At 43.6% G+C, this 25,996-nt stretch overlaps 2 protein-coding genes across 2 annotated transcripts; one reads left to right on the forward strand and one right to left on the reverse strand.

The window, feature by feature from the left end:
* Positions 1–442: 442 nt before the first annotated feature.
* Positions 443–5,653, reverse strand: Mrpl24 (mitochondrial ribosomal protein L24). Its single transcript, XM_077700577.1, has 5 exons — positions 5,228–5,653; positions 4,673–4,768; positions 2,952–3,052; positions 1,946–2,082; positions 443–630 (listed from the first exon to the last, which is right to left on the reverse strand). The coding sequence occupies exons 1-5, from the start codon at positions 5,498–5,500 to the stop codon at positions 494–496; spliced, it is 744 nt and encodes a 247-aa protein (XP_077556703.1). The 5' UTR covers positions 5,501–5,653; the 3' UTR covers positions 443–493.
* Positions 5,654–5,876: 223 nt separating this feature from the next.
* Positions 5,877–25,874, forward strand: Idh3a (isocitrate dehydrogenase [NAD] subunit alpha, mitochondrial). The gene is made up of 10 exons (XM_077700576.1): positions 5,877–6,018; positions 8,637–8,780; positions 11,747–11,919; positions 12,184–12,313; positions 13,262–13,395; positions 14,740–14,842; positions 15,738–15,802; positions 16,747–16,828; positions 19,381–19,533; positions 22,921–25,874. The coding sequence occupies exons 1-10, from the start codon at positions 5,992–5,994 to the stop codon at positions 23,005–23,007; spliced, it is 1,098 nt and encodes a 365-aa protein (XP_077556702.1). The 5' UTR covers positions 5,877–5,991; the 3' UTR covers positions 23,008–25,874.
* The last annotated feature ends 122 nt before the right edge of the window (positions 25,875–25,996 follow it).

Consider the following 25,996-nt stretch of genomic DNA (forward strand, 5'->3'; position numbering starts at 1 on the left):
GGGTGACAACTCAAACTAAATGAGAACAAGGGAAGATCCATAAGGTAACGACATAGACCGACACTGACAATAAACTTACCGAGTTAGCATTTTTGTGCTGGTATTCGGCACTTGCCTGTGTTTTTACATTGTCTCCCATTGTATCGTGACATTTTAGAAAGAATGCACTAGTTGGCCTGGACCAAGGTCTCAAACTGCGAATGCATTGCCAGGACGGTACATCTGCCCATTGTCCACCAGTTGTGCCCACAAGCATAATAATTCTTCATGTAAACATGCAAAGGATGAGATTCTCAGTGCATTTATTGTAGCCTATGACACCACCTAGGATCAGAACAATGCTCTGAATAAGCTGGCTGCACAAACCACCCCAGCTCTGCCTTAACCAGAAGAAAACTTATTCCTACTATCAACAAACGTAGAAAACAAACAGAAGCATGCGCAAGGATTATCCATTTTTATTACTATTAACAACTGCACTCTGATTTGCAACCTAGTACCAGTAGGTTTTAGCTGGAACTCTGTCCTCTTTGATGCCAAGCTCCTCCATGATCTCCTGCTCGAACGTCATCAGCTTCGGCACAAAGGTGATTTTCTCAATCTCCTTGGCCTTCGTGTCCTTTGGTTGCTCTGCATGAAAGCAATTATTCAAAATTGTCAGCAACTACAATACGAATTCTATTCTAGATATACAATGCAGATGATCGCAAGAAAACTAGAGGCAACAGCACAGGGCCTAAAGCAATTACAATTTCCACTTATCAGGGCAATGTCATACAAGCTTTCCTGTCCTTATAAACAGCTAAATTTTATTCAGCACCTCGCAAAATAATGCGCATGCAAATATTTTGTGCCACGACTGATTTGAGATGTACAAAAAATGCGATTACATTTTGCAATTGCCACCGCAAATCTTAGCAAAACCAAGTTTTAAATTGACAGTGTAGCACCAGTGAGGTCCAGCTCTAAGCCTCAGAAAAAGCTGTGGGTGAAGTCCACTGATGAATACCACACGTGGACAACATTGTGATACTCGCAGCATCAGAATAAAGTGCAAAATCAGAACCTGGAGACTGCAGGGCAGCTTCGGAAAAGAACATAGCCTGCAATGCATAATTTAAAATGCAGACACTACCTCAATCTGCGTGGCTATGCAGCTGAGAGGATAAGCCACTTAACGATACTGGCAACACTGAAAGAAATCGGCAAGGCCCAGACAGGGAAGAAAGACAGGAGAGAGGTTTCAACAGCGCTATGCAACAGGATAATTTTAATAGGTTGTAAATGTAAAGTGTACAAGGAGCCATCCTAAAAGAGTCAAAGGAGGATCATGTATGCAATGACTTTATCCAAGTGACTCCGAAGGTCGCCTACACTGAGAGAAAAGTCCAAGCGGAGAAAGTGAGATGGCTGCTGATGTAATGAGGAGGGATGACGATGCCTTTATGAAGAAAATATTGAAGCTGTTAGCCAAGTATAAGTGGAGGAAAGATGCTGGATCTCAAGGTGGAGTGGCTATCTGGGAGGACGATGTGGCACTACATATGAAAGAGGATGAAACTTTATGCAGGGGAAGAAGCAGAACTGAAGTCGTCAACAGTTAAGAAAGCAGGCTAAAAATGCCGATGCTGCCATGAGGAATGGCAGACAAGGTCACCTCACAAGTAAGAAAAAATTTAGCGCAACTTTTCACAATTTCAAAGTAGACAAATTGTAACTTTACTGTGCCCTGCCGCTTTTAATAGCGGCACTTTGTATTAATTCCTCTGTGCATGGCACAGTCAATATATCAAAAGTATCATCCACACAAAGCCTAGCAGTTGTACACAACACTTTTCTCACACTGTTAGCTTATGTTCACAATATGTGAGCACTGGCCTTCACAAAGGGCCTTGCAGAGTGTAGCATTCTGTTCAACACAGAGCGTTGTGAACGGCCCCCTTACCAATATATGTTGACTTGGACTTGTAGTCATACGTCTCTTCAGCCATCAACGGGATGGGAACAATCCTGCCGGTTCGCACCGACACTCTGACCTTCTCGCCATCTTCCGTGTAACGCCATTCCACTTCTGTCGGCTTGCTGAAAGCGTGGCACAGGCAACTTCAGTACCATGGAAAAGATTAGCTGCAGCTGCATTATCCCTGCTCAGATGACACTGTGAAACCATGTACTATTCACATTTGCGACCTTCTGCAATTACCATGCTTGTTTCAAAGGTGAGGCACTAACATTGTCTCCAGACAAGCTGCACCACGCCCCGCCAACTTTCATTTGGTCTCATGAAGAGAAACTGTGCAACAGTTAGGAAAGCAAGCTGTTACTTATGAGAATCCCTCACGAGACACGGATGCCTGCTTTTTCATACGGTTTCTATAACTGTGCTCAGGAACTCCAGAAGCCCTTTATACGAACAAAATATGCGAAGCTACGTGCCACAGTCCATGAACCTAAGCGAGCCAAAAAAAATAAAAGAAAAGGACTTACAAGGTTCCTAAAGAATTGAAAAACAGTGCTAAGGAAAACTCCAAAATGTTCAGTTTAACTTATTGATTGCGAAGCAGTCACCAACATTTGCAAAGCTACGGATGTAGACACTGGTATAAAATGATGCGAGTAATGTTTGAAATTGCAGATTTCTGTCAAACACCCTTGCACTTTAAGCCTCCTCCGAAAAAATTGTGCCACCTGACAACTGTAAAGAATACATTTTCCTTCTGTGCTGCGCTTGTGTGGATAGCGTAATGACATGTACCACGGCCGCTGGATCTGTGCGCTTTGTTCCAGCAGCCGTGCGTGTACACTATGTACGACCAGCGCCAAAAAGACCTGTAGTCAACAAGCAAGCAATCATTACACATGAGGCAGTTATAAGTGTATCTTGTAGCTTTTTTCTTGGCCCTAGCCTACTGTTCAACCCATTACAACACCTGGTTGCAGCGGGCACTCACTTGTCTGTTGGGTCCACCAGGGAAACCTGGCATGTGACGAGGAGCGGCATTTCAGTCTTCATGACTTGTGAAGTGTCACCGGCCTTGACGGTGCGGTATTCCTGAAAGGAACCAAATTTAATATCATTTTCGCTATGCTGGAACGGTCACGTCTACACACTTTTAAAGTTCCCCTTTTCACTGTCACCTTAAAGAACTGCTACTGGCTTGTGAGCAAACAGATCTTAGTTTTCCCTCCGTCAGTCAGCTTAACATTAAGTGTCAAGGGAGTTATGGCATAAATGCAAAGTTGTCAACTGCACTGAACAAAGGTTCCGCAAATGTTTTGCTAAGCTTCTTCACAATGCTTAACCTTGCCACGCATTGCGGTGGAATTCCTTTTTTTTTTATAGTGAAGCTGCTTGTGGCCAGGGTTCCGTGGACTTTTCGTGCCCGTCAACAAACCTAAGGTGGCAAAAACGCCTTGCAGCAAAGCCAACTTTATTGCGAATGCACAGGAGAAAATGGCCGTAACTCTCGTATTATCCAAACTGTCCCAAAAATAATTATACGCCAATTAGCCGCTAAGACGACTATTATTACTCCAAGTTTTGTTTACTTGTCGTAATTAGATTACAGCGAGGTTGCAAACGTTACAAAATTCCCATCTGCTGTCAATACACGGGTATCTGCAGGAGGAGTATGGTTAGAGAAAATGGCTGTAAATCTCGTTTTATCGAAACTTTCTTAACAAAAATGTGATGGCAATTGGCAGCTAAGACAACTCTGTTATTGCGCCGAGTTTTGTTTGCTTGTCACAGTTAGTCCACACTGATGCTCTAAACATTACAGAATTCCTGCCTGCTGTCATACATGGGCTTTGTACGGGAAGGAAATGGGCAGCCCATGTTTGTCTGCCAGGATAAAACCCTAGTCCGTCCAAGTTTTGAAGCCACTACCATTACACAACGCCAAGAAAAGAAATACGAGTACATTCTCTCACTATGTATGCAGTTTCACTGGCCATCCACCTTCACAGAGTGGAGTGGAGTGGCTCTTAATACTTTGGTAGTGTCTATTATCCCGGCAACCGGGAAAATTACCGTCAGAAATTTCTCACGGCAGACGCCTCTCATTGGCTAAGCACTTTAGCAAGCAAATATTCTCTAAAATGGTTTTAAACGAGGAGGCTCAGGTTCGAGTCCCCCCTTGCCATGTTTTATTTAGCTTTCAGAATTTTTCGGTCATCGTAATTTTCTTAATACTTTTTTACTCAGGTTTTCAATATATCAAGAGATCGATGCACAGGAGTTCCACAATGGGTTGAATTACGTTTAATATAGGTTGTGTTCTGCGTCGCTGGGCTGGGTTAGATTAGGTTTCTTGCAGTTGGTCTGGATTTGGGTCGGTTAAGACGCGTTCGGTTAGGTTGCGCTAGGTTCGGTGAGGTTATGTTATATTACGTTACGTTGGGACGTTATAATATTCAGAAAATTTTAGGCCAGCCAGCTTTTATGGAAACTGCCGTGAGAATTTCCAGGAGGTAAATCTCACGGCTGCCGTGAGATTAGACGCAGCCTAATACTTTCATTTGAACTTTTGCTAACATCACAAATGGTTACCCGCCAACATCTCTGCACTCAAGGACTATTTTAGCTCCACAAAAGCGTAAAAAACTGGAGCTAATACAGTTTCGCTTCGTATTGCTTCCCAATACACACACAACCATGAGAAGTTCTTACACAATTCAAGCCTTCAACGCAAACCCAATTGCGTTCCTTGACAATATAATTGACGATTCCTTGCTTTCCCTTGTCCTTTCCAACAAGAATTTCAACCTGCAAAAAAAACGGGGGGAAACGAAGACGCGTTAATTCTGCTAAGCTTAGACGGCACAAGCTACACTTTTGTTTCTACCTTTTTTTACAAAAGAGGTCTATAATAACAGTACCATCACGTTCAGAATAATTCCACAAGAGTTCTCAAGCTGTAACTGCGAGTTACATGCACCACTTACTGCGCTGGCGAGTTCTACAGCTCGATAAGCATAAGCAAAAAAAGGCAGTTCCTCAAAAAACATCCCTTCACGTGCAAATCAAGCGGCAATGGTCCCTACTCACGATTAAAAAGACCTCATGAGAAACAGCCACGAATTCAATAACAACTAAGCACGCCAAGGGGTCAACAAGTCAATGCTAACAAACCAAGCGCGTTATATGTGAATACATCTCTCAGCACACGGCACAGAAAAAAACACAAGATTCCAATTGTAGTAGCTATGCGGATGATGAATGTACCCGATCGCCCCTGAAGACGTTCCACACGATCGGCTCGACGTAGACATGGGGACTCGGCATTCCCGGCCTGTTGTGCTTCCAGAACTCGGTCTGCCATGGCCGTGCCAAGCCGTAATAGTACTTCTTGCGTTGGATCACAGCCGGGCGGTACTGGGGGCCCTTCGGAGTTCGCCACTCAACTTGAGACAGAACTCTCTTCACGTACGATTCTGGAAAGTTAGCATAGTCCTTGGGCAGCTTGGGCCCCTTCAAAAGGAGCGATGTAAGCCGCATGTTTTATCCTTTTAAATTCACTAGGTACCTAAAAATATTACTCACTCCAAGGCAGCGGACGTTATCCGCCGCAAATAAACTCATACAGCAGAAAGCTCACGCGACGCAACACACAGACATGCGGACGATGCTAACGATGCCACAGAACAGGGAGGATTTTAGAGAAGCAAAGGCTGACGATGCGAGCAGCGGACGAGCGCGACCCAGCGTTGCCGAACAATGACGTTATTGCCGCTAACAGCAAGTTATTTTCTACATAATCTAACGATCTTTAACCCATTTAAAATACAAAAGAAGTAAAATAGCTAAGTCATAACAACACTTAAAGTAATTATGTTAAAAAGCTACTTTTTTATTTTGTTCTGAGTCCATATGAAACGGTTTTAGGCATTTTCGAAGCCAAGCAAAGTGCAACAAAAAACCGCAGGGACCTCACCTTGGTTTCTTTTTGTACTCGTGCTGCTGTAGACTGCGAGCCTTCACCGCCAAAGATGCCTGGAGTGTTAAGAAATGTTTCAGTGAGTAGTTTTAAGCGGTATTTTGACGCACATTCACTAATGGGTTCTTCGTGCTCTTCCGCAAAGAGTTGAACCCGAGTTTGCTGACGGAATTGTTGTCCATTAACGTTGCTTTGTGCCGGCTGACCTTATGGTGACTTTGTCGCTTTAGTCAAGGCAATGAAGTGTTGAATTTGGTTTCGTTAATTGGAATATTGGCTGAGTAGCACTCACAACTTCGCCTAATTGCTTGATCACACCGTGCTATTTTATGCGGGCACGTTAATCCTGTGCAGATAACTTCTCCGCGGAGTGCTTGTGACTATGCTACATACACCGCTCTTCGCTTGAAAGCTTCTTCACGTAACCACGCCCGAGGCCCGATAACTTCATTTAGGAACTGTGATCTCACAAGAACATGTTCCTAAACGCCACAATAACATGTTCCTAAACAATAGCGAGTTTTCGGTTGCTGACTGCGTTTGAATTAGTCCCCTCGCCCCTGACCTTTCTTCATTTTTTTTCATCCAGCTCGAGTTTACATGTTAACCAGAAGGGAACCTTCTCCGCACGCTTCTGCACGCTATTCAACTCCCAGTTTTTATTCCAGGAGTTTTTTTTTATCCTGCTCGTTATGGAATTATCCGTAGCTCTCCGCAGAGATCTCTCTGTCGTCAGTCTCTAATAGCGCGGAAATCCTGCTCGTTATGGAATTATCCGTAGCTCTCCGCAGAGATCTCTCTGTCGTCAGTCTCTAATAGCGCGGAAATCCTGCTCGTTATGGAATTATCCGTAGCTCTCCGCAGAGATCTCTCTGTCGTCAGTCTCTAATAGCGCGAAAATTTGCGCCTTACCCCTCTTCTCTTACATTACATCAGCATGCACAAAATTTCGCCGTAACCGCCCCTTCATTCCTCTCCATAGTCATTTTTCGTCTGTTCATCACCACTGCACCTTCCCTGAATCTCCTCAAATTTTTCCGCATAATTGTGGGCACATATTTTGCCCTCCTTTTGTTTAAATACCTGTCGTTAACCTTGCACCATGTTAAATTTTCATCTCGGCAGTGATTGCAATGCCTCTGCTGTGCACTCTTCTTACGTAATATTTTTTGTCGTGTTTGTACACACCGATTCTTGTCATTAGAGACCCTTCTGACTTATTGTTTTTGTGAGCAACACTTGGTAGGCTAAATTCATAAAGCAGTTTTCGATGTGCCTTACGGCATGCCAGCTATTTTGACAGCCGTCTCTAAGATGTGTCCGAAATGTTTTGGCAGTTCATTCACTGCTCTGCAATGACCCAGTTTTCCAGCTAGCCTTCTTCACATACAGGTGCAATAATACCACCAGCATTGTGTAGCGTTCTTCTACTACAGTACGTAATTTCCAAGAACTGCATCAAGAAGTGCGAATTCCGAGCATGGCAGTATTACTTACACTGTTATTACTTTCACGGCAAGTGTTCAAAGCACAAATCGCCTTCAAAAATACAAATTGCGTGAGTATACTTTTATAAAGCAGTCTTCCATACAGGGGCTAATGACACGCCACACCTTTCCTTTGCACATTGGATTTTGCTGCACAAGTGATGCGTGCTGGAAACGCATTCTTGGAAGGCCAACATCTACTCGTGCAAATGTTATGAAACCTGCTTCCCTGTTTTATTTTCTATGTGTGTTAAACTGTAAAATGGTACAGTAACGTCTTTGCAACAGCGCGGAAAGGACAACAAATGAAGCATACAAGATGAGCGCTGTACTTGCGACTAGTTTTAATCATTGAAAGCTCAAAGCATTTAAATGCTGGCCGCAAAAGAAGAACAAGAACACAACACAACCCCAGCCTACACACTCTTGTCCGCCTCCTCAGCACTATAAATGAAATACAGCCATAAAGCTCCAGCAAAGTACCACTGCCGAGCCATAAACACAACAGAAGGGCAACGTGTTCAGCCTAACAGTTGTGCTTCGCAGCACGTGCTGGATAAAAACTTAAACTCTTTATCACTGAGCGCTATCGACGTTCGGATAGTGCAAGCGTCATCCCCCATCTTTTGAATGTGGAACACTTAGATTGTTTCTCCGCAGGTCTGCTTTGCATGCCTAGAAAGAACGGCTGTCTGCATGCCAAGAGTAAGATGTTCCGTTCAGTGTCCTCCTGTGCTCACTGAGGCAGGTATTTAATCAATGCCCACTTTGTCGCACGTAACTCTTGCCGCACGACAATGGGAGCTGGTAGACTACACCAGTATTGCAAGGAAGAAACTTCGATGCATGTTGACACCGCAACGGCTCTGTCTGCAATCGCCCTCAACATGGCTGCACACTTGAGCTCACAGCTTGGCCAGTTTTTGTTGAGCAGAAAAACCAACACCGTAGCGCTGCTTAAAGGTGGACAAATAACAACAGTGGCCACAGGCTCTGTTTCTATTTTTACACTGCCCTAATTTTCTCACTAGTGCACCAGTCCGGGCATATGCTCTTGTTTGTTGCCTTGTACAACTATTGCTGCACAGCTCCTGATATGTATGCATAAAAACTAGCCTGTGGCTGTTCTAACCTGTTTTTCACCGTGGGTGTGTTTTGTTGTAGGGCAGAATGCTTCAACATTTGTGGTTTTTGTTTTTGCCACTTTCAGAAAACCTTGCTTCAACGCACCTTGGGAGCGGCAACCTCAAAGAGGCTTTTGTCCGGAGAAATCCGCACGGTGACACTCATCCCTGGAGATGGCATCGGCCCCGAAATTTCTAGCGCAGTGCAGGATATATTCAAAACTGCTGGCGTAAGTGTTCCACATTAGAATACATAGACAAAAGTTTGGATGAAACCGTGTTTTGTTTGATGAATGATACAAACAAAATTATGCAGTATGGTCATCTTTTTTTTTTTTTTTGTCCAACAATAAGGAGCCGTTCCTTAAAGTGAAGCAAAATGGAGAGACGAGCTAGTTGGTTCGCAATTTCCATGAGTGAAACTTAAGCGCAAAAATTTTTCACAGGGACGAGAAAGGGAACGACACAGGCGCTTGTGTCGTTCCCTTTCTCGTCCCTGTGAAAAATTTTTGTGCTTAAGTTTCACTCATGGAATTTCCTTAAAGGCCAACTGCACTCAAAATTTTAACCTCCTGAAAACGTTATTTCTGTATACTTTGCCTAAAAAGACTGCAAGATGCAAAAATGATGGCTGAAATGCGCGTATCTACGACAGAATTGACCATAAAAAACTCAGATTTGGAAAGCGAAATTGAGGAGAGCGCAGCTATTACGGCCAGGCTGAGGTGACGGCCCAGCCAGCAAGCAAGCGGCGACACGGGGCCGGCCCGGGCAAACCTGCGTGCCAAGCTTCGCCCTCGCTGCAGTCCTGGGAGAAGTGCGCCCAGCGGAACTCGATCGATTCTGCTGGTTGGCCATAAGAAAAAAACGCAGGGCCGGCCGCAATGTCACTTCCGCTTCATGGCTGTTTGCGCGATCCGCCGAAGCTATTTCAAAGGCTTATAACTAATTACCAACGCATTTCAGGGGGCTACCGGTCATGTCCCAGTAGTTTTGGTGGTACGTACTGTACGCTCAAAGTAAATTTGGCCGAGGTGAAATTTGAGTGCAGTTGGCCTTTAAATGTTTCCCAAGGCTGTCATGTACGGCTCATTCCTTGTTAATAAGGTCCTTTGCTTTTGGGTTTTATTAAATAAAAAATTCTAGTGCTATACTCGAAGTTGTTAACACAGAAAAAATCAGGTATTTTAATGTGTTCAAAAATTTAGACTTTATTAGTTAGTAGAAAGTAATATTTAGCACCATTAATTTTTTTTCATATGCAGAAAGCTTTAATGTGAGCAATATGCACATTGAAAACACAAAAACAAGGTTTTCGAGCTTGCATGATCTTTGCGCGAGTCTTGGAACAGTGGTCACCTTCGTCATATTACAACAGCGCGCCATTTCAAACTGCACTTAAAAATAATGTCAGGCTAGTGCAAAGCTGTCAAGTAAATAAATCCTTTCGAGGTCTGCAGTTTTGCTCTGGCAATCGTTCCCAAACGTGCACAGCTGGAAGTTACTAAGGAAGTTTTTTTTTTCAGTCAACTATATAAGCAGAAAAAAGTTTCAGTGGCCAGGTGAATCATCACAGTGGCATTTTTGCAAGCGTTACTACTGCAAGCGTTAGCTATTCAATGTAATCTTACTTTGCTAAAATAATTATGTTCCAGGAAACGCTTCCAGTTTAGTTATAGCCCACAAAGCTTTTGTGCAGGTTGATTTTCATAAACCACTTGTGTGGAGGACTAGACAGTGAACTGCCATGCCTTGGAGGCGCAGGAAGTTGTGCCTCGGATGTAGTGAGCAGTAAGTGTGGTTGAACAGTCATTACCACCTGAATGCAGTGTATCGTATACAGTAATAATAATAATAACAATAATACTTTATTTTCAACTAAAAGAGAAACTGTACAAAGTCAGGCCTACCAAAGCTTCATAGGGCTTGAACGGCTGTGCCTTGCAGAGCGGACAGACATGCTAAATAAAGAAAACTAATGTAACAGAAATTTGTAACTAACAAACAACCAGAAGACTGTTGACTGGACAGCCAATGAAGTAAACATGCCCAGAATACTGAAAGCACTTATACAATACAATGCCTTATTGCTTCCGTTAGTTTATAATTAGTTTGAAAAGAGAGGTAGTTTGGAGAAAGTTGATTGAAAGCATGTGGCACATAATAAATTCGAATTCTTCTCCCGTACCTCATGGAGCATCTAGGTATCAGATACGGTTCTTTAGGGCGGAGGCAGCGCGTCGGAATGTATGGTGTTTTAAAACGACTACTCCAGTAATGCTTCAATACAAAGGTTTTTTGAAATAGCGAGTCGAAGTTTGGCATAGATGAAGTTAACGAGATAGAAGTTTGCAATATCGAGATAGAAGTTTAGCATACTTCACTACAGCGTGAAAGTTAGGGCAGATACGTGCTTTTCACTGTCTTTTGACCTATCCGGACAGCTAGCCAGGTAGCTGTTCTTGCAAGCTCTAGAAAGTGAGAGTAGTGTGCATAATAACTGTGAAGCAAGCCATCTAGCAAGTGGAGCCTGTTGTGGTTAAAAATTTTGAACTTCTGACATTTACTTTCGCTAGACTCTTGAGGGCCTGTAACTTTCCTTTTCTTGATGAAACCATTTATTTAAAATTTTGTTATGGTTTTTCTTGTAAAATGTAGAAAACTGTAGTGTTGTGTACAATAGTGGAAAATTTTATTTGGAAGCATGAAAAAAGATGTGTACTGGTGTGCATCAGAAATGGCTGCACACAATATTGGCAAGCAGCAGATTCACAAAACATTAAGAAATCTGTGTTGTAAGAAAACATGCCACCTGGCTTTATTCATAGTACATATAGAAATTGTTTTATTCTGAATAGACCTGTCAGTCAGCCAATGATAGGGCAGTCATTTATGTGAGCCTACGAGAGGGCAGACAGGAACTTCTGATTGCTCCGGAGGTATTGCTGTCCTCGTGCCAGGCTCCCTCTTTTCTATGTGATGGTGTCACCTGTAATTGGTGAAGGGACACTGTTATCTCTGTGTTACTTTTTCATAACACTTTTCACTGAGGCCCTTGTCCTCGCAACATTTTCCTCCCAGAGGACTCCCCTCTATCAGGGGAGATTGGGAAGTTTTATTCGCTGTTTATTTTGTGAGGGTTACGGGTAAAGACAAAAGGCTCGTGTCCTCTTCTCCAATTTGATTTCCACAACAGGTTCCAATCCAGTGGGAAACAGTGGACGTCACGCCAGTCAAAGGTCCTGACGGGAAGTTCGGCATCCCGCAGAAGGCTATTGACTCGGTCAACAAGAACAAGATTGGCCTCAAGGGCCCGCTGATGACACCTATCGGCAAGGGCCATAGATCACTTAACCTTGCACTGAGGCAGTAAGTAGTGTGAAGCCATGCGCTTTTTGTTCCATTCTGGACAGGCTTTTTTTCTAAGTTTACATTCGAGCCATTCTCAGTGCAGAAATGTTCAGTATGGGGGCCAACAAGAAGCAAATTGTAGGAGGCAGTGTAATCCACCGGTAGAGGCTAACTTGTTCTGACAGAATTGATTTCTCAAGACACATTCCTGCCTGCTCTTTTTTAAGTCAATACAGGGCCATTGCTGCAGTTCTTATGGGGCTCACCTGGGTTCAATCGCAGAGCTTTCAGCCTGTACGCCAATGTGAGACCGTGCCGTTCCCTCGAGGGCTTTGAGACCCCCTACAAGGACGTGGATGTGGTGACAATCCGTGAGAACACAGAGGGAGAGTACAGCGGCATCGAGCATGAGGCAAGCAGCCTTTTGAGGCCTCCCCTTTATTGGCCAGGGCCTTTTTGCACCTCAAGATGATTTTTTTCTTAATTCTGATTGATACGTCTGTATTCACGTTTATTTTGGGCATTGCCTTCTCCTTACTGTAAACATTTTTTGAAAAATTCTTGCCACTGTGAACTTTTTATCGCAGGACTTCAACCAAGCTTGGTGTAGTTAACAGCAGGTAAAATTATCATTAATCAGCCATTGACTGTACTTGGAAAGGTCACATTTTTTTAGATGTCAGCCTAGCACTTTCCTTGTCTGTTTAGCCTAGTGTTTGTTTTGCTGTTTGAATTACCTTAGAAACATTTGACCAATAACCATTTGCTCAACACAGGCACCGTGACAAAGCCTCCATTTTCATGTTGTTAAAACCTTCCTGAAGCACACATCTTGCAAGTGTTGCGTATATGTACCTTGTGTAGTTGTGGGCCTGTTAACAAGTGCGGCTAAAATATCTAACGTTAGTGTTACTTAAGAAAGCATGCTTCTGCTACATCAGAGTGCTGCAGCAGTAAGTCCTCATTCCGAGACCTTCAGCATAGCTGCTTTAAAATAATTGGTTGCCTTCTAGTCTAGCATATTGTTGTAACACTCATCATTCAGTAACACAGTTTATGCAGTGCAGGCTGTTTCAGTCGTCATCTGGTTTTATATTCATGGTGTTAACACTATCTCGAATAGAAGCACTCAGAGTGATTGTACTAGTCAGTACAACTAAACCATTCATGAAGCATTCGTCTGCACGAGGAATTGAAGTTGTGCATGAGCTTTACAGTGCTTTGTGTGGGGATTCTTTGTAACCAGTTCCCTCCCGAAAGGTAAAAAAATAAATAAAAAGGTGTTGCCTGAACACAAAGAGAGGTAATCAGAGGCAGTGAATCCTCAGACTGACAGCTGCCTCATTTCCTCCTCCTTCAGATTGTCCCAGGAGTTGTGCAGAGTATCAAACTCATCACAGAGCCTGCATCCAGGAACATTGCCAACTATGCATTTGAGTACGCCAAGGCCAACAACCGCACCATGGTCACTGCCGTGCACAAGGCCAACATAATGTGAGCACCCGTTTGTCTCTCACTAAGTGCGGGGCAGTGTAGCCAGGTGCACACCTACCCCCAACCAAATGGATGGGGGTAGAACTGTGGTGCACCAAGGTGGTGCACCTTACAAAGTGCAGAAACGGGCTGGGCTAGAGAGAGGGATGACTACACAGGGCTCCAGATTAATCGGGGTAACCTTGCAACCAAGGGGGCTCCAAGATGCCTGTGGTTACTTATAGTGCCCCTGGTTCTTGCATGGATGTAGGACACATTTAACTAGGCATTCGAGTGTGCGGAAGAAGGGAAAGAAGGTTTGTTGACTGCTACTTGGTAGCCATATGCAGCGTGCCGTTGCAGTGAGGTGCACCTCTACAAGCCAGTCATGGCATCCATCCAGTAATGACTGAAAACTTACAGAGTACGGGTATCCTCTGATCTGTAATTAGGTACTTTTGCTAAGAAAAATTCAGAGGACAGTGTGCCAGGGAAGTATTTGAGACCAGCATGTTACATGAGCAAAACTGTGCAAATCTGCTTGAAAAAATATTGCATACCTTAGTTATTGACTTTTCTGTTTGCATTTCTCTTCACATTTCAAGTGCTCACACACACATCGTGTGCAGTCAGGGGTGTGCGAGTACTGATTCTTCAAAACCGAATGGAATAGCGAAAGAACTGAAGCCAGGCAGGCACACCAGAACTTTGATATAATGAAACTGTACTTGCAGGTGAAACTGTCATTACATTGACAGTTTTGTCATATTAGGGCTTCTGCATTTCGACGAAACTGAGATGGAAAAAGTGGAAAAAACAAAATAGTTACACCTCAAAATTCGTTAAATCGCAATCTATTGCATAAAATATAGCCGTGCTTTCATTAGGGTTTAGCCATGCCACCTTTGTCAAAAGTTTGAAAGTTGCAATATGTGTATTTGAAACTGAACTGTTGTAAAATAAGGTGAATCAAGGAGATGATTTATAAATGTAGTCAGAATTGCTTCCCAAATGGGTGTGTAAAAATTAATAATGTGGCCTTCCTGGAATTTCAATGGTGTTTATCTCCTTGGGTGATAAACGAAGATTGCACTGCTATTGGCCTGTGTGAAAAGCTGTAGGGCAAACAAGCCACTTGTGCAGCCTAATATTTTTCTTTTATCTTTGCAAATAATTCTAAAATAGCTACTACGTACCGCAGGGAGGAGTTTGAAGCAGCTTTTCCCGACTCCTTCCTTTTGTACTTCAGTGGTGTCATTTTTTCTTGCTGCAGTTGTTTTTGACGAGCCTCCAAGTTTTTGACTTGCATGTAGACAGACATAAAAGACTACGCCCTCCACTGCTGTGTGCATTGCAACCATGCAGGAGAATGTCCGACGGCCTCTTCCTGCACTGCTGTCGAGAAGCTGCCGAAAGGAACCCGTCCGTCAAGTACAACGAAATGTACCTGGACACGCTGTGCCTCAACGTGAGTCTCGCTCACACACTGTAATAGAATGCTTGGCTGATTTTTTTGTGCTTTAGGAAGGGGAGTGCAGTCCTAGTGGAGAACACCCAAGTTGAACCGTTTCTTTTTTTTATTTCAAGCATGGGAAAAGAACAATAGAAATACAGGAGGCTGTTCTCCGGTTTGTTGTTAGCGTGTTGTCATTTTTTTCACTGCCCCGCTTACCCACACACAATGAACTTGTACCAACTTGTCCAGCTATCTATTCTGACTCAATTTGTATGGTTATTATTGTCAGGCAGATAAATATCTGCAAAGGACTTTCAAAATCAGTTTTCAGTGTAGCATTACTTTCTTTCATTTCTTCTTTTTGGAAGTTGAGCTTAATTCTTATATCTGTGCTCATTAGCCATTCCTTTTTTTTTTTTCTTCTGTGTGTAATCAATTTAATGAAACAATTTTAGTTCATAAATGTGTCTATAAGTTTGCACTGCAAATGCTGTGGAACCGTTGCATCGAGGTAATACTGTTATCAGATTTGTAGCATGCTAGATCTGGTGATAGGTGCACACAGCAGAACTCGTTCATCATTGGAAACTCTTGCAAACTAAACTGTTTCTGCCAGTACATCGCTCATACCAGTATTTCTCAACTGTGTATTTTTGCTACTGTTCATGAGCACACTTTTGTCTTAATAGAAAGGCATTGCTCTTTGTTAAGTCCTTTGAGATAAATTGAAAATTTTATAACTTTATCACTAACTCAGTGTTTCTGCACTGCAGTGAATGAGCCGCTGAAATTTCGTTTTTGATGTTACTTGGGCTTTTGTCACCCTGTTCTTATGTTTAGCTGCATTTGTAAAGTAGAAAATGAAACCTCACTGACGTGCTGGTCTTCCTTTTGTTTGTCCCTGCAGATGGTCCAGGATCCGTCTAAATTTGATGTGCTTGTGATGCCCAACTTGTACGGCGACATTCTCAGGTAAGGTGGCTCTTGTACCAGTTTCTATGTAGAACTTGGCCCACCTTCTGCATTTTCAGGCACATGTCATGCCCTCGCATGTAACATGCACCCCCCAGTTTCAAATTCATGCAGAAGAAAAGAGAGGGAAAAAAAGGCGTATAATTCTCATGGCCGCTACGTGCTTCTTGGCATGCTTGTGTGTGGCATTGTTCATCTTCTGCATTGTGTGACCAACATTTTGTGCGTGGGGATGTTTTTGACGGTAGGTTGCAGTTGAAAGAAGAAAAAAAAAACTAGAAAGTGCCACCAGCTAATGTGGCGAGTTCCTTTTTACAGCTGTAAAATCATAAAAGTGATCAGGTTTTTAGTGTGAGGAAATGGGTTTACGTAAGAGATCCCAACCGTTGCAGTTCATGTAATGGTTAATGTCCCAATCTTTTAAGATTTTAGATCTTAAGATTGTCTATTTCATGTCCCGAAGGAAATGTGCGAAATTAAGCTGACGGAGTGGCCTGTCTGAATTATTCCATATGTATTGTATTTGCCCGGTTCGAACGCGTCCCCGGTTGTAATGCGCAGGCAAGTTTACTTATGGAAAACTGGAAAAATAGTTTCAAGCCGATTCTACAGCATGCAGATGTAAAAGACATGACACCTTGTACCTGGCAGGAGACATGTTATCTGACGCACTCAACCATGGCAAGAAAATCTCCTGTGCTTTACAAACTTGCTTATCCAACTCCTGCTGGCATGAAAACTGGAGTGGGGAACATTGAAACCCGATTTTGGTTTTGACTCCAGTTGTAATGCGCACACAAGTTTTAAGGCTACTTTTAGTGAAAAAAAAAAAATTAGCGTTATAACCGTGCAATTATGGTGTCCTGTGCTTTGGCTTTAGTATTTACGGATTGCCTTTACCTTGTGCACTGCTCTCCCTCCCCCTTCCCCACCTGTTGCTGCAGTGATTTGTGTGCTGGCCTGGTTGGAGGGCTTGGTGTGACACCAAGTGGGAACATTGGCTACGATGGAGCCATCTTTGAATCGGTAAGAGAGGCCAGCATGCTGGGTCCTCTACAGGAGATGCAACTGCAAAAGGGCTAGCTTGATTCCACTCATGCCCATCAGTGCATTTCCTTGTACAGTGGACTTCCGGTTAAAGGAACCTCAAGGGACTGGGAGAATGTGTTCCGGTTGTTAGGAGTTTCGTTTTCAGAGAGAATAAGTTTAGCATTGTGTGATGTGAATTCTAGGTAATTCTAGGCAATGGCCGTAATCTCAATTGCACAAATTTAACCAGTGGATGGCTTCTTTTTTTTAGGTGCGGAGCACCTTAGGACCTCACAATGTCCATCCGCGTCCGTGCGCATAGCATTTAAAATCGCAAAAAATAACACGCACCGGCAGGATTCAAGCCTGTGTCTGGTAGACCAAACAGAGTTAGTGTCAGTCGTCTTACCCACCGGGCTACGACCGTAAGTTAGTACCCGAGAGTCAAACGGCTTACTCCCTCGCCTGTAACGGTGCGGAGTTAGGACATCCCAATGTCCCTTCGCATCCATCCGTGTGCACACCAGCATCGAGCGAAAATCTGTGCGGAAAATACCTAAAAGGGTACAAGAACACTCCAAAACACTCGAAAACAGGCACAATCATAACCTAGCAACGAGAAAACGCACAAAATACCGGTGTAGTCAGGTTGGGATCAAGTTGTAATACACAGTGACTGCATCGAACTACGCTAGATGGCGCTACGCGTAAACACAAGATGGCGCCGCGGTGCACCGCGTATATAAGCGGGTTCCGGAAATAACACACCCTCTTCCCGCCATGGACGGAAACAAACGTAAGAAGCGTCACGCTGCTGCTCAACGTCTACGAAGACAACGAGCTTCCCTGAATACGAAAGCGTGGCAAGCGGAGGCTAAGCGACTAAAATTGATTGACGGTCAGGGCACAAATCGGATGTCACTCCGGGCACAACTTGGATGTCATTTCTTGTCCCCATACTCCACACCCTCGCCATCATCCACAGAGTAAAGATGCTGCTTTTTTTTTTTTTTTTAATAAACTACTCAAATTTTGACCAAAATGTATAAGGTGTGCTACTCATTCTGTTTGTCAAATAGATTAAGAGTTGGATTCATTACTGTTTGAAAGAAGTGCCTTTATATTTGCTTTTCTAGTTCTTGTAGTGGCTAATTTTTCGTGACGCCACCCGTACTCAACAGCCCGCACAAAAACAGTTTGTAACCTTCTTCCCAGTGGAAGCAACTCCTCAGCGTTTTCGCTACCGATTTCGCCTTTATAGGTGTCACCAAGATTATTGTTTGGGGGCTTGTTTTCGAGCTCTTCCTCCTAGGCATCGGCTGCATACTGTGCTTTGCCGAGTATTATTGCCCTGAAAATGCCAAACAAAAGCTCAAAGGCCTAAGAGCACCTGAGCACAACTCCATGCAAGCGATGCAGGTACAGTGTGCAGAGTGGAAACTGCCGGAGACGGAAATTAAGGAGTGACTAGTACTGCGAAGGCTGTGCATTTGCCAAACTAGTCTAGTTTCGAGTCTATTTAAGTAGTGGTTGCAAGATTTCAGTTCCTGTGTTAATGAGGGTTTTTTTACATTGCATTACACAAAAACGTCTTCTTCAAGGAAACGAAACATAAGAAGGAAGGAGAAGCATGTAACTACCTCGGACAGATGGCTGGTGCTTGTTCAACCACCAGAGAGAAATCCGTCGCAGAATAGGCATGGGTTGGGGAGCACTCGGCAAGCACTCCCAAATAATGAAACGTAATGCAACCTCTGTTGCTGAAAATAAAAATCTGCAACCAGTGCATACTGCCAGTTATGAAGTATGGAGCTGAAACTTGGCACTTTACTAAACGACTAAAAAGCAAACTTAGGTCGGCTCAACGGCCATGGAACGAACAACGTTAGGAGTAACACTGGTCGGCTCAACGGGCCATAGAACAAACAACGTTAGGAATAACACTTAGGGACAGGAAACGAGCTACCTGGATCAGAGAACAAACTAGAGTAGAAGATATCATAGTTCAAATAAAGAGAAATGTACTTGGGCTGGCCATGTAGTGAGACGAACCGACAACCGGTGGGCAATCAGGGTAACCGAGTGGGTACTAAGAGATGAGGGGTCTAGAAGAAGGGGAAGGTCATGAATCCGACGGAGGGATTAAATAAAGAAATTTGGGGGTACATTGTAGACTCGAGCAGTGCAAGACAGGAGCAGTTGGAGGTCAACGGGAGAGGCCTTTGTCCTGCAGTGGACCTGAGTAGGCTGATGATGACGATGATGATGATTAACATAAAACCAACCAACTGCGAGGCGTTTGTTCCAAGCAACGAGGCAGTATTCACATACAGGAAGACTAGAAACGTAGCATTGTTCCACGTCGTAGAAAGTGCTCTCGCTCATCATGTGAATAAGGGCGATTTGTCGTATGTATGTGCGGACACCACTTCTTACACGTATCCTGTCGTAAAAGTTACTGAACTCTGACAGAGTGTAGGAATTGGCAATTGTTCCCCTCGTGGCACGGTGGTTGAAGTAAACTGAGCCAAGCAACATGCCCCACGCAGGTCCACGGGACAGCGCCTGACATTGCTGGCCAGAACAAGGCCAACCCGACGGCGCTTTTGCTCAGCGCTGTGATGATGCTGCGCCACATGAAGCTTACGAACTTTGCCGACGTCATCGAGGCCGCCTGTTTTGATACCATTCGGGAGGGAAAGGTGAGCTGTCCTCCAATGCATGGCCAGATGTCTCGCTGTCTTTTTTCTCTTCTCCCCCCCTCCCCGCCTCTCCCGTCTTTATGGGCGGTGCTATCTGCTTCCTTTTGTGTCCCTTCCAAAGAAGAATTTAGCTCAGCCACTGTAGACCTTAGAAGAAAATAAAATTAGAGCGAAAGCCCTTTCGTCTAGCGCAAGTAAACATAGTTGCTGCTAAGGTATAGCAGCAGAGCTACATGTTTTAGGCACGTTGGATGCACCATGTGAGTAGCACTTTTTTTTTTTTTCCCTGCGCGTCACTCTGTGCATCACAACATTAGCACGCAGGCTGAAGCACTGAAACTTCCTGATCTCTTCCTTGCATAGAGCCTGTGGAAACCAGTGACTACCTCAGTTTCCCCTCCATGCAGAAAATAGGGCCATTTGGAAAAGTGGTTGTGTATATGCATCCTGGCCACCTCAGGTCCCTGCAAGAGCTTTTTTGATACAGCTATAATGATTGTAAGCGAGAACAGAAGCAAGTTTCTCGTAGTGAATGCAAAGAAATTTGCAGTATCTGCACTTGAACTACTTCTCTATGAATGCTTACATGACTGTCAAACAAGGAATATACAGTTTAGCTCAACGTTATATTCATAAACCAAGACAACTTATTGATGAATTTATAAAAGCCTGCCGCTCAATCAGGTTAGCAGATATTTAACCAACATTCAGTTATAATGTGTGTGTCTCCGTGTTGAGAGCCACTTGCTCCTCCAGCTCTCTTTTACAAAAGCTGCACCAACCGCTCTGCCATACCTATGGGCACGTTTGAAACTACCGTGCAAGTGCATACAAGTTGGAAGAAGGCGTGAGTGCACATAGCTGATCCCCTGTGGCTTTTTGAGTGCTGCGGTGGACTTGTTTCAGCATAATTAAATCGGACCACACAGATGGCACTCCACACAGTGTCGTCACTGGGGGGCATAGTTCAGGCCTGACCTCATATGCCTGTTGTGTCTGGGTGTTCTAGTTTTGTCAATGCAAGAAGTGAAAACCTGCCCTATTTAAAATTCGCAGAGGCTTTAATTACTCCTTTTCAGAAGTCTTGTTGTTGTTTTTTTTTCAGTTAATAGAAAAAACAATACTCAGCAGTACAAACATTTCAGTGAGTCATGGGAGACGTTAGACAAGGGGAAACTACTGAGAGTACAAGCTGAACTTGTGATGTCCCACCAGTAACCAAAGAGGAAGTAGGAAAGGCTCTCAACGGCCTGAAAATAGGAAAAGCTGCAGGTGACAGCGGCATAACCGTGAATCTTTTGAAAGAGGCAGGAGATATTCTACTGGAAAAGCTTGCCTATTTTCGGAATGCTTGAAGACTCCAAAACTGCCCATAGCCTGGAAAAACGGCAACATTATTCTGATCCATAGGAAGGGAGATCCTAAGGACATCAAGAATTAGAGACCCATCAGCCTTCTCTCAATGTTTACGAGCTCTTTACCAAAGTTATGAAAACTCCAAAACTGCCCATAGCCTGGAAAAACGGCAACATTATTCTGATCCATAGGAAGGGAGATCCTAAGGACATCAAGAATTAGAGACCCATCAGCCTTCTCTCAATGTTTACGAGCTCTTTACCAAAGTTATAGTTAGCCGCATAAGTGTACTCAACCATGCATCACATCCATGTCGTCAGTCAAGTGCTAGAACAATCCACAGACTAAACCCCTTTACATGGCATTTATAGATTATGAGGAAGCATTTGATTCAGTACTCACCCCAGCCGTGCCAGAAGCACTGGAAGATCAGGGAATGGAGGAGACCTACATAAGTCTTCTAGAAGACATATATAACGAACGCATAGGCAGGATAACCCTTCACAAGCAAAGTGATAAATTTCTGATCCGAAAAGGAGTAAGACAGAGAGATACCAACTCGCCAAACCTATTCACAGCATGTCTGGAGGGTGTATTTAGAAAGCTTGACTCGAAAAACGTAGGATTGAGGATAAACGAGGAATACCTGAGCCGTTTGAGGTTTGCGAATGACATAGTCTTGCTGAGTGAGACTGCAGAACACATGCAAACAATGCTTGAGAGACTGCAATCAGAAAGCATGGACATGGGGCTAAAAATAAATATGAATAAATCAAAATAATGAGGAATAAGCATGTCAAAAACGTCCTCTTCAGCTTATGAAACGAAATGCTAGAAGAAGTGCAAGAATATAACTACCTCGGACAGACGGGTAGTGTTGATCCCAACCATGCGAGAGAAATCTGGCACAGAATAGGTATGGGGTAGGGAGCACTCGGCAAGCACTCCCAAATAATGAAAAGTGAGCTACCTTTGTCCCTCAAAAGAAAAATCTATAAACAGTGCATACCGCCGGTGATGACATACGCAGCTGAAACTTGGCACCTTACTAAACAACTAGAAAGTAAACTTGGGTTGGCTCAACGGGCCATGGAACGAATAATGTTAGGAGTAACACTCAGGCACAATAAACGAGCTACCTGGATCAGAGAACAAACTCGAGTAGAAGGCATCATAGTTGAAATAGTCTCGGGCTGGCCTTGTAGTGAGACGAACCAACAACTGGTGGACAATTAGGATAACAGAGTGGATACCAAGAGATGGATCTAAAAGAAGGAGAAAGCCAATAATACGATGGAGGGATTAAAAAGAAATTTGGGGGGTAAACTGTGAACTCAAACAGCGCCACACAGGAGCGGTTGGAGGTCAATGGGGGAGGCCTTCGTCCTGCAGCGGACCTGAGTAGGCCGCTGCTGCTGCTGCTGCTGATGATGATGATTAATATTTCAGAGGCAAAGAATACTAGAAATGTTCTTGTTCATGGAAAAAAAAAATTTAATGGCTGCATGCAATGGCATTTTTCAACTCAGATCATTTTTGTTAGCAGTTATGAAGACACATCATGCCAGAACACGGAAGCAGCTATAATTTTCCATCACCAATAACATCAGTAGGTGTAGCCTGATCTGAACACACCTACCATATTTGCTTCTAGCTTTTCTGGAGTTTCAATATTATTGCGAGCCCACAGATTGAAATTATTTTTACACAATTTTTCTTACGCCGTGAATGACCTAAGAGTTTGATTTTCAAACAATTGTTGTGCAACATTTTTCTTATATTTTTTTCCTTGGTCAAAAGAACTTTGTTTCCGGCTACAGCGCTATTCTGCAACCACAAAGGCTTGCCTCGATGAAAAATTTTAAGGGAGAAATCAGGTGTGACATTATTGTTCGTGGGTACAAATATTGCTTTATTTTGTTTTGCTCAAAAACAAAGGGCCCTATAGTATATGTGTACCTACATACCTAGAGTAGACGTTTCCGTTTCAGCAAAAACTACAGCACTTTTGATATTTTTCTCTGTCTGCAGTACCTGACAGCTGATCTGGGAGGCAACTCGACATGTTCTGACTTCACGTCGGAGATCTGCTCCAAAGTAGTAGCTGCCCAGAAGTAACCATCACGGCGACATCTAGAACACGGCTGCCAAGGGCAGTAAGAGTCTTTCACGCGAAGAATGACCCCCTATGCTCCAAGTTGGAAACGGAAGAAAAATTCTGCACTCTTGTTTTCCCCTGTACTGCTTTAGGGTTGTTTTTGCTTTTCGTGAATTCATGGTTGTTATGGCTTGGTTGCTAAAGCTTCTTTGCTGCCTTCGTAATGCGGGGCGGTGTTCCCAGGCTGGTACCGATATTTTGTGCCAGCTGTGCGAAGCTAAAAGGCCGAGAATTAGAGCACACTTCTGGCACAGCCAAAAGCAAGTGGCCTTGAGGGGAAAAAAAGAGGTGGTTGGAGAATAACTTGTTTAGGCACTGCCCGACAAAGTTGAAAGTTTTTTTTTTTTTTATTTTCAAATCCAACAATCAAAGCCTCGTACTCTGTACTTACTATAGCAGCAGCCACACAAAATGTATTTTTCAACCGAGAAAGAGGCGGGATAACAATGTTGGCCATAATAAGCCGGTGACAGAGATGCTTTTGTTTGTTTGTGAAACGAGCTGTGTTGAGTGCAGTGCAAAATGGATGTCAAGCAGATGGTGCATGAACATCAAAGTTAAATATGGAAATGTTGTCTCCCCTCATATGTTAGTCTGGTGTTGTCTCCTTTCATACGTTAGTGTGTTATTGTGGATGAGATTTCCGTTTTTTTTTTGTGTGTGTGTGTTCCTTGATCGAATACAACAAAACATTTATACCTTCAGATTTTTGCAAGTTTTTGTTATCTGGGGCATTGTTGCACGTTTTCTCTGAAAAAAATATCACATACTGTCAACCTGTATTTTCTGTTCCTTCTTCCATCAGTTCGTAAAAGGACTGTGTGGGCTTGTCTGTTGCTTTGATGTTTGTGATTGTTTTCGCCATATGAAGGGGGACGTTAGACATCGTAAAGGATTTCTAGTCTAGTAGCTGCATTGGTTGGATTGTCATGAACTTTTGTTCTTGCTGATATCGCATCTGCTGGCCCGTATCAGCGAAGGTAGACGTTATTGGGCCCATTCTAACACCAGACTTTTGTTTTGTCAAAGCAGTACAGAAACCAATAGATTCCGGCATTGTTTTTATATAGGCGAACCCCTTAGGGGCTCGGGCTGTCGGCTTGTCCTGTTGTCGCCGTCGTTTCATGTAGTCACGGCACTAAAACACCGGGACACTCGTTTTCCAATAGAATGTTTCGTCTCCGTGGGCAAAAACATGTACTAAAAGGACACACCAAGACACTCGTTTTCCAACGCCTTGCGCTAGAACGCTTCGGGCTTCAAAGACACGAGACCTTTACAACAAGGCTGTATACTTCTACCCCCCGAAGGTTTCATCTCCGTGGAGAAAAACGCCAAAGCGCGAAAAATACACTTATACACTGCATGCTTCGCTCCATCCCAGGTTTCACGTTTGTAAGAATGGCCTTTTTTTTTTTTTTTTTAACGCTAAGCTATCAACGAAATTTGGGCAAGTTGGTTGGCCTGCATATTGCTTTTTCGTTACTCTGCGGGACACCTTTGACGCATCATCGGTGCTAAGCATCATAAAAAATAGAAACGTGTTTTCTCTTTTCTGCTCTTATTTATTGAACTACCCACCTGACTGCCTTCACGCTTTTGCGCAGACAGCATTACTTCAAAGATGTTTTCAGTGCTCAGCCTTGCGCTTTCAACATTGTCTCGCTTTAAGTGCTGTGCTGCTCCTCTATAATTCTCATTTGTGCTGTCTACAACCAACCGTTGTTCTTTCTTTTTTCCATGCAAACCTTTTTGTGTTTATTTCGCGGCATTGTCGAAGCAGATTGAACTAGAAAACATTGTGCTTCCTGTGGCTGGCTGTCAAATTCTTCTGCCTTTATGGACAGGGGACTGCATGAAAGGGGGAATGTGGGTGCAATTGAGTGATTAAATAACTAGTGTAAGAATGCATCTTCCATCCAACAGTTTGTGACAAAGTGAAGGCAGAGGGTGCAAAGAAGCTTTCAAAGACTTGTGTGAAATTTTCTCGTCTCCAGAATTTTCGGAATGAGAGCAAGCTTTGTACTGGAGGTCTTCTAGAGATGCAATGCAGAAAAGTTGGCCTGATTCGTCGCATATGAAATGTGCTCTTAAATAAACTAGATACTGCATAATTAGTGGATCCAAAAGTATGTTTCTTAGTACTTTATTGTTTTGGTACCTACACATAAAGAACTGTTGCCCCCAAGAGATTCATGTTTTAGAATGTTGTTTGTTGCCTCTATTGCTTGCATTATACTCTAATGGCAGTCTATGGCCTGTTTCTCCTTAATGCTGCATTCTGTGAAAACTACTGCTTCTTGCAGTGAACTTGACTGCAAATTGGGTGTGTGCATGTAAGCAATGACACAGCAAAGCACCTGCATGATTTATTAGAGAAAGGCCGTAATGATGTCGGAGGCCCCCTTCCAAACAGCTGAATTTCCTCATCCTTCCATGCCCGGTAATGCTTCTTCATTCAGTGTGAGAGCAAGTGTTAAAGGAACAAAAGTCCTCCTACATCTTTTTTTTTTTCCCTGACAACCATTTTTATTGCTATTGGTAGCGCCTGCGGAATTCTGAAAGGCTTCAAACATGAGGTGCGCAACCCCTGCCCCTGTGTACATATATAGCGCATCCTAGGAGCATGTGGAGTTGTAGATTGCACAGCTAGCATTACCTAGTCTTTCAGCCCGCATTCTTGTATACAACCAGGAAGGCAGGAGTGGTGACTGCTGCGGGATCTTTTGCAGCTGCCCATCTGGTTTAGTGGACAGTGCATGTGTGCCGTGTAACGAGGTCCTGCTCACATAAATAAAGATGCCGCAAGGTACACATCTGCAAGAAACGTGCAATCATTTCTTGTTTGGCCTGCATGGTGGCAAAATGATCCCATTAGGGTGTACAAGCGCAATTGAGGCCACAGTGCTGTGCAAGCAAAGACCACATTTTTACACGACTTCTGTCTGT

This window comes from Haemaphysalis longicornis, unplaced genomic scaffold, assembly GCF_048455015.1.
Source record: "Haemaphysalis longicornis isolate Haplotype H1 unplaced genomic scaffold, Haemaphysalis longicornis Haplotype H1 scaffold_2, whole genome shotgun sequence".
In the NCBI taxonomy this organism is placed as follows: Eukaryota; Metazoa; Arthropoda; class Arachnida; order Ixodida; family Ixodidae; genus Haemaphysalis; species Haemaphysalis longicornis.